The sequence below is a fragment of the Epinephelus fuscoguttatus genome, linkage group LG4 (assembly GCF_011397635.1).
Source record: "Epinephelus fuscoguttatus linkage group LG4, E.fuscoguttatus.final_Chr_v1".
In the NCBI taxonomy this organism is placed as follows: domain Eukaryota; kingdom Metazoa; phylum Chordata; class Actinopteri; order Perciformes; family Serranidae; genus Epinephelus; species Epinephelus fuscoguttatus.
In genome coordinates this window covers 30326376-30336863 of record NC_064755.1, presented here as the reverse complement: position 1 = coordinate 30336863, position 10488 = coordinate 30326376, and the positions used below count along the sequence as shown (strand labels likewise).

Genomic DNA, 10488 nt, shown 5'->3' with positions numbered 1-10488 from the left:
CCCTGTGGCAATAATTGCACCTGACAAATGAGCCTTGACAAAGGAATGGAGGGTGGTCAACCTCTTACTGATCTGACAGAGCAACTTAATTGAAACTATCAATCAGAGAGCTGCTATCCTCTATCTCTTCTTTTCTGACTTTCATTCTTTCCTGCATAATCCATTTCTCCCACTCACAGCTGCAAGAATTTATCTCCCCTCTGTCAGTCTAGCCGCCTCTCATGCTCACTTGCACACGCATATTAAGACCTATGTATGTGCGCAAAATCAATACAGAAAATATTGCTTCTCTCTGCTGGCTCTCCATCCTCATCATTCCCCCTACGGTGCACAAACACATTACTTGTTCATTACATCGTGACAGAGCTAATTAATACATCATCCCGGCATTTTCAGCTGTTTTTCCTCAAACAGGCTGCCTATCCGACTCTGCAGCAGGTTGTGTGTTTAGCGCGGTGTCATCTCAAGTCCCTATGCAAAAGCGTAGTAGAGGCTTTTTTTTTTTCTTTCCCAAAATCACTACAGCCCCACACGGGATGTCACAGTCACTGTCAGAGAAGAGAGGATAGAGTCAGAACAAAAGGAAATACCTCCCCTCGCTGGGAAGGAAAGGGTTAAGCCTATTACAGAAGACCAATCAGGACTGGGGGAGCACTGCAAACCTCCGCAGTAAGAGAGAGAGAGAGGGAACGGGGGAGAGAGGAGAGCAGAGCGGGAGATAGAGAGATACCAGGAGTGTGATGGTTTGCACTCCTATCCAGACAGTTAGGCAGGGAGGGAGCTCAACACAGAGTTGGTGAGATGAGTATTCACAAACCTGTCCATCTGGAGGGATAAGAGGAAAAATGGGGACAAAGGGAGGAGAAGAAGAATCCCACCAACATCCCTGTCAGGACTAATCTCTGTGGACTTTTTTTTTCCCCTCTCTGTCTGGGACTCAGGAGGGGAAGAACATCTGTCAGCTGAGTGACCCTTGTATGTTCATCAATATTCAATCACTATTCTTGGATTACTGCTGAGAAGGAGCAGAAGATAAACCCGGCAGTTTCAATCGGTCGACCCAGATTGTTGCAGAGCTGCTACAAGAAGGGACAGCGTGGTGTATGGACCAGCTCTGAAGCATCTGTGTTTATCCTGCATGGTGAGCTCTGCTGTGCCTTGATGGGGCACTCTACTTATTGGTTTGATTTACAGCACTAAGCTCAGTGTGTGACAGCGAAGAGAACTGCCAAACATCTCTGTCACCACAACAAATGCATGGGATTAGAATCCAGCAATATCATTTCCCTCAGTTATAATGCATTGTTGACTTATTTAGAAACATGGCTACGGTTAAAGTGAACCCTATTAGTAACTGATTAAAATATCCATCTGTCTTAAACCTTTAATTCCAAGATGCTACTGTAAACAGACTCGAAAAGGCTTTTGATCATTTGTTTATGCGTGGGGATGCCTCACATACTGTGAACACATCTGTTTGTGTCTCGCTGCTACACTCACATCACCCTCCAAACTGTCACGCTGAACGATGCGAGAAACTTGATATGCAACCGTACACTTTGAAACTGTGCATCTTTATGACATGCATGATCCGCTCTCTTGCCTGGTAATAAAAGCATGGCACTCATTGATCATCTCAGCTGACATTGTAGCATAGTATAGGATGGCATCCCTCACTGAAACAACCTTGAAGAATGACCGACATGTTGCTCTGAAGAGATTACATGGATCACATATAGTGACACGAGAGAGGGGGAGAGGCATCTATGTCTTTATGACAAGTTCCCCGAAGGAATAAAACTGTGCTAAAGCTCTAAGTAAGTCTGGCCTATCATGAAAACTGTATGACTATTTTAGCACCACAGTGGCTGTACTGTACAAGTGTCATACGGTAATTTAAACTGAGCATTTTCCTGTAACAATTTATGCAAACAAGAAAATGCTACAGTTAATCTTCAATCTAAAAACAGGAGGCTGGGATGTCAAACCAGTTGCTTGTATGCAAGCCCTTTATTAGTGCTACTGTTATGTTAATGCAATACAAAGATGTAAAGTGAATCAGGCGATGCACAGGAACATGATAAGACATCAGAGGCTTGTTGCTATGCTAATGAGAGTTTCCTTGTCGCCTCTCTGCTGAGGATATGTTTATTTTCACTAACGCATCCCCCACACTTCCCTCTCCTACTCCTCCTACTCTCTCCCAATCTCTGTCTCTCCATCATCCATTACCCTATCCTTTCTCTCTCTTCAGGTCACTGCGAGAGAAAAACGTGGCATTGAAGGACAGACAGATGATGTTGCACGCAGCTCCTGCCACCTAAAGTCCAATCCTCGTCTGGGATCTTTTTGCAAATCGACGAGGCAGGCTCTCTCCCTGATGAACTCGCTTCCCACTACCTCGTGAGGATGACCTTCTCCTGAATCGCTGAATCAACCCCCCTCCCGTGCATGTATAAAAACTAGTGATCACAAATGTCACAGTGATCACACGTGTCATGGTGATTGGACACACAAATGCGCTCGAATAATCTGCTGCACGTGCGCCATCTCCAGTGATTGAGGGTTCAGCATGTCGAGGGGCAAACTGGAGACCTGTGCTCAATTTACATGTCAATGGCAGCTGGAGCCAGGCGTACAGAGACTGATGAGAAAGGTGGAGAGTGAAGGCCTGTTCCATTAGTGCTCCCAGGGGGGACACGGGCCTGGATGCTGCCCGGACGCACTGACCTCTCCTGGACAGATTCTGGACATTACTATGGTGTACAGTGGGGAATCTAAACTCTGCCTCTTGGAGTACAAGCTAATGGATGTTACTGTTTTTTTGCATTTACAGATCTGACTACTATCTTCTCACTGAGGACAAAAAAAAGCAAAGATTTGGATCATCGTACTATGAGCAGCACATTCCAGCCCTGCGCAGGGGAAAGAGTCTGTGTTTCTTTGTTTTCTTGGTTGGCTGTGTGTCTCCTGCCTGGGAATATCATGAGATTATAAACAGGAGGTGGCTCCGACATCTTATCCCTGTTCCACTCATCCATCAGTGCTCCCACCATCACCAAAGCAAACGAACCAGACATCTGAGAAAAAGTCTGTCAAGGACATTAGCCTATATTCTCTTAAAATCCACCGGGTGCAGGTGGCTGATTCGTTAGCTTTCTTACTGCTGGGGTCAGGAGGAAAAAGCTGATAGCCTATAGAGAGTCTCTGGCGAGACGGACAGGTGCTTTTCTGGCTGTCAGCCTCTCTGGGAGGAACCAGCAGTGAAAGAAAAAGCCTCGCTGGGGGGCTCTGCTGGAGTGCAGACACTTTTCCATTGGCTATGTTTGGATGTGATGCTTGTCTCTGTGGATGCAACATGGAATCTATGGCCTGATTACACAGCCCTGGTATTCAGATAGTGCTGGAGGGAAGGGTAAATATATTTTTAAAAACGTATTTCTCTGTGTCAACTACGTAGAATGCCATTAAGATTGGATTTATGTGTTTAACAGAGGATGAATGGTTTTAATATTGCATGTGCTAATCACTTGTTTCATTCTGGAATGTGTGTGTAATCAATTTTTCTTCCCTAACCCAATACTAGTAACAGTTTCAAATACCAGCCGTTTTTAGGTGCACTTGTTAGTCCTTTATTGAAGTCCCGTCTGAACAAACATCTTGTATTTTAAAATGTATCTGAGAGTTGGAAGCTTGCTGGTGACAAAGTAAACATAATCTTCTGGCAGAATATTCTTGTCAGTCAGGAACCAACTCCTGTAATTTGGCAATGAGTGAAATGCTGTCAGAAATGACAAGTGTAGTTACCAAGGACCACAGCAAGTAATGTATTACCCCTCTCCCCTGTTAAAAATTAATCACAGAGGCTAAAATTTGTTTTCTTTATCAATGCCTTCATGACCACTGGTCTATATTCAGTAAGACTACGGTAAATGCTAATACATTAAAACTATGTCAGCTTGAATGTGCTGTTCAGCAGCAGCTCAAAAGAACACTAAGCCACAACTAAGCCACTACAAAGCCTCAACATACTAAGCCATTAAGGCTATGAGGTTATTAGAATTTAATTTGTTCCAAAGTGTTTCCGTTATGTGCCTCCGCTGTGGATGCAACTGTCTGATCGAGGATGGCGATAACAAAAGTAGGAGCTGATTGAGGCAAGATAGTTACTAGTTAGTCATGCCATGCGCGTAGTGAGACAATCTAATCTGCAGGGCATGACAGGAAAAATAAGTTCTAGCACTATTAAAGTGTCTGCTCTCAGCGTTTTTCATTTAAAACTCAAAAGGCTTTCTTATCATTTGATAACTGGCAGCATTACGTCTGACGAGACTGCTCAGATCTGTGATAATTATAACTTTCTAGAGATGCACAAACACAAACCTCTTCTATTCTTTTTCCTTCTTCATGAATTCTCTTCTCTCGTCTGCCCACACACAGGATAATGCATATCCTTCCCTGCCTGGAACAAGAAGCCACCATGAGCAACGTCACGGTCACCGACAACACTGAGCCCATCAGCCGCACCATGAGTCCGGCAACCCCCAGCCCGTATCCCTATCCTGTTAGTTTCCAGGTCTCCCTGACTGGCTTCCTCATGCTGGAAATCCTCCTGGGCATGAGCTCTAACCTCACTGTGCTTGCCCTCTACTGTATGAAGTCGAACCTCATTAGTTCTGTCAGTAACATTGTCACTATGAACCTCCATGTGTTGGATGTGCTGGTTTGTGTGTGCTGCATCCCCCTCACTATTGTGGTGGTGCTGCTCTCCCTGGAGGGAGACACTGCCCTGGTCTGCTGCTTCCATGAAGCCTGTGTCTCTTTCGCTAGCGTCGCCACTGCTGCTAATGTGCTTGCCATCACCCTTGATCGCTACGACATCTCGGTCAAGCCAGCCAACCGGGTGCTGACCATGGGCCGTGCCCTGGCCCTGCTGGCTGCCATTTGGGTGCTATCCTTTGTTAGTTTCCTCGTACCCTTTATTGAGGTCGGCTTCTTTGCACAGGGCCACACCGATCTGAATCAGACAGCTGTGGAAAATGTGGTGCACACTAACCAGTACTACACAGAACTTGGCCTCTATTACCATCTGCTTGCTCAGATTCCTATTTTCTTCTTTACTGCCGTTGTCATGCTCATCACCTACTCAAAGATCCTGCAGGCGCTCAATATTCGCATCGGCACACGTTTCCACGCTTCACAGAAGAAGAAGGCTCGCAGGAAAAAGCGTCCATCCATGACAGCCATGACGACGCAGCAAGAGGCCACGGATGCATCCCAGAGCAGCGGCAGCCGCAACCCCACACTGGGTATGCGTACCTCTGTCTCTGTCATCATCGCCCTGCGCAGGGCTGTGAAGCGCCACAGAGAAAGGCGAGAGCGCCAAAAGAGGGTTTTCAGGATGTCCCTCCTGATTGTGTCTACCTTCCTGTTGTGCTGGACGCCCATCACAGTGCTCAACACAGTCATCCTGAGCGTGGGCCCCAGTGACCTAATGGTCAAGTTGAGACTGGGCTTCCTGGTCATGGCTTATGGGACCACTATCTTTCACCCTCTACTGTACGCCTTCACGAGGCAGAAGTTCCAGAAAGTCTTGAAAAGCAAGATGAAGAAGCGAGTGGTGTCGATCATTGAGGCAGATCCGACTCCTAACAATGCCATCATCCACAACTCCTGGATCGACCCAAAGAGGAACAAAAAGGTGACATTTGAGGACAAAGATGCCCAACAGAAGTGTCTGTCTTCTGAGGACGTGGAGTGAAGGAACTCGTTGTCTTTCGGGTATACAGTCAATAAAAGCAGCTAAAACTGACATCAGGTCGTGGTGAAAAAGGGAAAATGTTAATCCAAAGCAGTAATGTAAATAATATGTGCAATAGAATGTACAAAAACAAGAGGTGGATAATTTATTACTATTTATTGAGAACAAAAGTAGGTTTCATAGATACACCATATAAAGTACTGTAGATAATGCATGGCTTTTTGTAATGGTAGCAACAAACAGTGCATTGTGTACATACGTATTACATGTACAGCATAGGGCATACAAGGTATATAAATAGAGAGAGAAGTAGGAATTATTATGTATATGTATATTTATAATAAATCTCGTGTTCACTCACCTAACGCAGCAAAAGGCTTCCTATTCTCCCCTCCCCCCCCCAAGTAAAGTGTTTGTGATTCTGTAACAACTGTGAGATTACTCCCATTCATCACAACGCCACTTGCTCTGACACCAGACCCGCAATCCCCAGTGACCACTGACCTTATTGCCTGGATGCCCTCTGAGGAAAGGCCCTCAGCTGAAATGAGACTATAGGTATGAGGATGCGACAAAGACAGACAGGTCCAACATGGAGGGATAGGAAGGGGAAAGGAAGTAGTGTATGTTATGCTGCTGTAGCTGAAAAGCTATGGGGGTACTGTTCACAATCACTGCTTTTAGAGTTAAGAGAAGAACACTCGCATTCCACACACACACACACACACACACACAACAGAAGACCATGGTTCTCATCACCTCGTATGACATAAACCAGATGTAATCAAAGCATAGCCTGTTTCACTTTAACAGTCACGTCTTTGAGCCAAATGGAAAATCTACAGTTGCCTTATTTTGGTTTGATGAATTGAGCATGATTTTATGGTGGGACAGGGGCTGTGACAGGGAGAGCACATACTGAACACAATGAAAAACATTATAACAAATACTGTTTTAAATCCTCAGAGTGAATAGAGATGTTATGTTTTCATAAAGAAGTTATTTAATCAAACTAAAGGAAAATGTTGAAAGTGGTTGTATTATCAAATTGTCTGTTTTTTAATAACACTAGCTGAACAACAATGCTCTCCAAATAAGCAAATCCATAACTGCAATAAAGAACTACTGCAAAATCTTAAAGCCTAATAAAAGATTCTGTTTACAATCCACAGTAACAGATAATGAAGTTCTTCTTCCCTGTCTGTGTATGTCTACCAATAGTGCGTGTCCTCCTTTGTTTATCAAGGAATAAGACAGTGAAATTGTATTTCCCAGGTGGCTGCTGCTGCTAGATTATACTTCAGCCCGCCTTGTATTTTTGGCTCAACTTGAATATGAACCAAGTTTGCCCTAAATAAGTAGGAATAATTTATTCATACAGCTTCAGAAGAATTTCAGTAGTAATAATCTACAAAAAAAAAAACTGTCAGCTTACTACATTCAGTCTGTGCTCTAATACTGAATTTAGATGCAGAGTTACAGTATCCATTAGCATATAAAGCCCTCCTCAGCTAGCCTGGCAGCTCTATTCATTACAATCCCTGGGTCAAGGATTACGTTCTGTCTAAGATGTGGATATATACTGTACAGTGCATTCACATGCATGCACACCACACACATATCCACACTGTACTCCACAGTATATCTCAGTAATGAGCTTATTACGCCCTTGCTGTCTCAGGTACAGTAGAAAATTGAAGAGCCCTTTAGATCCTGAGAGCACGGGGCTGTTGGCTACCAGAGTGATTACACAACCTCGATCAGATGCTTCTCTGGCTGCCTGTGTGTGTGTGGTTTGTAGCACAACTGAGAGGGCTGATATGGGAATATTGATGCAGGCGAGGTTCTTTATGACCCTGCTGTAAACAGGCGGTATGGATGTCGCAGTACCTTGAGGGCATGTCTGTGATTGAGAGAGGAGATGGGATCACAGCCAGCGACAGATTAGCTGACAGGGGGAGGGAAAATGACCTGCGAGATGAAATATTGAACCAGAGGACACATTTAGCAAACATATGTATACAAGTCCAACTTTTGCAAGGCAAACTTTAAATGTAGGCTATCAAAATACAAATGTGTAGATATATTCCTGTTACATATAAAACAATGGCAATATCTACATGCACAAAATATTCTGGTTTTTGCCTTTATTCCAGATTAACAAGCCCTGACATGTCATTTATCACCTTAATTAAACGTGGCCCATATCAAAGTCAGAGTACTGTCATTTTCAGAATAATAGTGCAATATCAGCGTGCATGTAAACACAGTCGATGACACACTACTACCAGCCATGTTCCATGCCTGAATACATAATTGAAACCTCTGCTCAAATGTCAGGTACTATTCCAAACTTCATCAGCGCGACTGAAAAATCATTTGTATTGATCGCCTGCTAAAATTACCCCTCAAACACCAATACTATTTACACTAACTTGACTTTGAGGTCACTATTTTTTTTCCCATCCTGAGGTGCAGCCGGCACCAGCTGAGGCAAAAAGGCCTCTCGAGCACAACCATCACAGTCTGATGTTCTGACAGAATTGCCACATTATTCAGTCTGACATTTGCTACTTGTTGTTGTTCGGGATTTTCTGTTCGGGAGGGGAGTGTTTTGCCATCACTAATCACTGAGACTGATGGATATGTTCTCTTGATGTTGTTTTCAGATGAAACTGAAGCTGTGTAAATGCTGGGTAGGAGTGGTTGGCTCAAGTTTATCATGTTTGTTGATGTAAGATGATGCTTTTGTAACATAAAGACCAATGTTCATTTAGCTATTTACTGTTTTATTGCCACTATTCACACAACTATATGTCTGTCAAGCCTATCAGCTTCTTTAACTTGATCCTCATTAAGATCATCAAGAGGCAAACAAAAATAAGTACTGATTTTTTGTTGTTGACTTTTTCCTAAGCTCTCTCGAGGGAGACTGTCAAAAAGAAATACATTTAATGCATGGTGCTGTTCTCATTTATGAGCTGTTTTTAGTCCGTTTCATTTACAGGCTCGATAGCTCCACCTTTTATATCGATGCATGTTGCTATATTTGTTCGGATTCTGGCTGTGGCACAGTTAGATGACGTTCCCAACCTTAGTTCAACCTATAAAGGCACCGACTGGCTCAGTAGCTTCTCCAACTGGGGTAAAAGCCATTCATGGGAGAAAACAACAGTACTCTGACACGCCACAAAAAACACTGATTCAAGATCAGAGTGGATGCACTTTAACTTAAAATAGCTTTTCTTTCTGTCAAATAGCTGCAAAATGTGCTGCAGTATGCTCCTGAAATTTTCAGCTTAAACACTCTGTGCCAAAATATTATCCAGTGCTTTGGGGTATATTGTAAAATGTGGTGGACATGAGGTAATGACCGGTGACCTCAATCTCATTATCATGATGAAATATAATTTCATTTTAAAGCTGCATTAAGCAATTATTGACCACCCAAGGCAAAAGCAAAGCAACACAGCCTGGGCATGCCCTTACTTATCAACTTACTCAGCTTATTAAGGACTTAAGATGTTATATAATAAATATAAAAGTATAGGTTGATCAAGCTTGAAGGGATAGTTTGGACTTTCTGAAGTGGGGTTGTATAAGGTACTTGTCCTTAGTCAGCAGATGCCAGTCAGGTTAAGTGCTATATTTAGTATTTTCACCAATTTACCTTGCTGACAGACAGCAGTTTTCATTAGGGCACTGAAGCTATTACATTGCTCCTCTTAGAGCCAGACTCCACCGAGAAAAACACTAGTTAAACATCACTGAACACAGGAGCTGCTGGTCAATTGCTGCCTCAATCAGATAGTTTGTTTATGTTATTGTGTGACTTTGGCATTCAAAAGGGTTCATTTAAATTCTCCAAACCTCCTGTAATAACACAGACAAACTAACTCATTGAGGTGGTAGTAGACCAGCAGCTCCTGCCTTCAGTGAGCTACAATTACTATTTTCGTCAATGGAGTCCGGTGGCTTTGATGAGAGCATACTCTAGATGATGAACTAAAGGGCTTTCTGATGGCAAGGTAAAGCGCTGAAAATAGTCTACATATAGCAACCACTTACACTGCTATTGATTCTTTTAGGTGGGACTATTTTTAGGTGGCTAAATTATGTTTTGATGCTGCCCCCGTCAACAGCAGTACATCACTCCTGCCTGCTTCTCTAAACTGGGGGTGTGCCAACCACCATCAACTGTAGGTTATACACTGCCTATGGATAAGTATGCAACATACAACCTAGGGGTGGGTGATATGGTCGTTAAATAATATCACAATATTTCAGGGTATTTTTGCGATAACAATATTCCTGACCATATTACAAATAAGTGATATAGTTTTATAGTTTGCCTTCAAATATTCAGTAGAAACTAAATAAAAATGATCTCACATTTCTTTAGTTTGTAAATAACAACAGTAACTTAGAGTGAGATTCAGATTCTGTATACAGTATTAATAGTGAAACAAAATAAAATCTACGACTAATTACCCATTTAAACAGCAGCTCCCAAATACAAATATATATATATATATATATATATATATGTGTGTGTGTGTGTGTGTGTGTGTGTGTGTAAACCAACAGGTGATTTCCTTCTCTTTTAGCAAAATCCTAAATGATCAAGTTGGGGTTTTTTTTTCCCACCTGGACCTTAACAGTATGACGTCAATGCGTCAACAAGTCAAAATTTCGCCAGTATCATAGTATGAATTTTTCATATGCTA

General features: G+C 42.8%; 1 protein-coding gene across 1 annotated transcript; it reads left to right on the top strand.

The window, feature by feature from the left end:
- The first annotated feature begins 602 nt into the window (after nucleotides 1-602).
- Nucleotides 603-8822, top strand: LOC125887186 (G-protein coupled receptor 22-like). Its single transcript, XM_049573834.1, has 3 exons — nucleotides 603-1141; nucleotides 2255-3415; nucleotides 4441-8822. Exon 3 carries the CDS (start codon nucleotides 4445-4447, stop codon nucleotides 5759-5761), a length of 1317 nt encoding a protein of 438 aa, XP_049429791.1. The 5' UTR covers nucleotides 603-1141; nucleotides 2255-3415; nucleotides 4441-4444; the 3' UTR covers nucleotides 5762-8822.
- Nucleotides 8823-10488: the final 1666 nt, after the last annotated feature.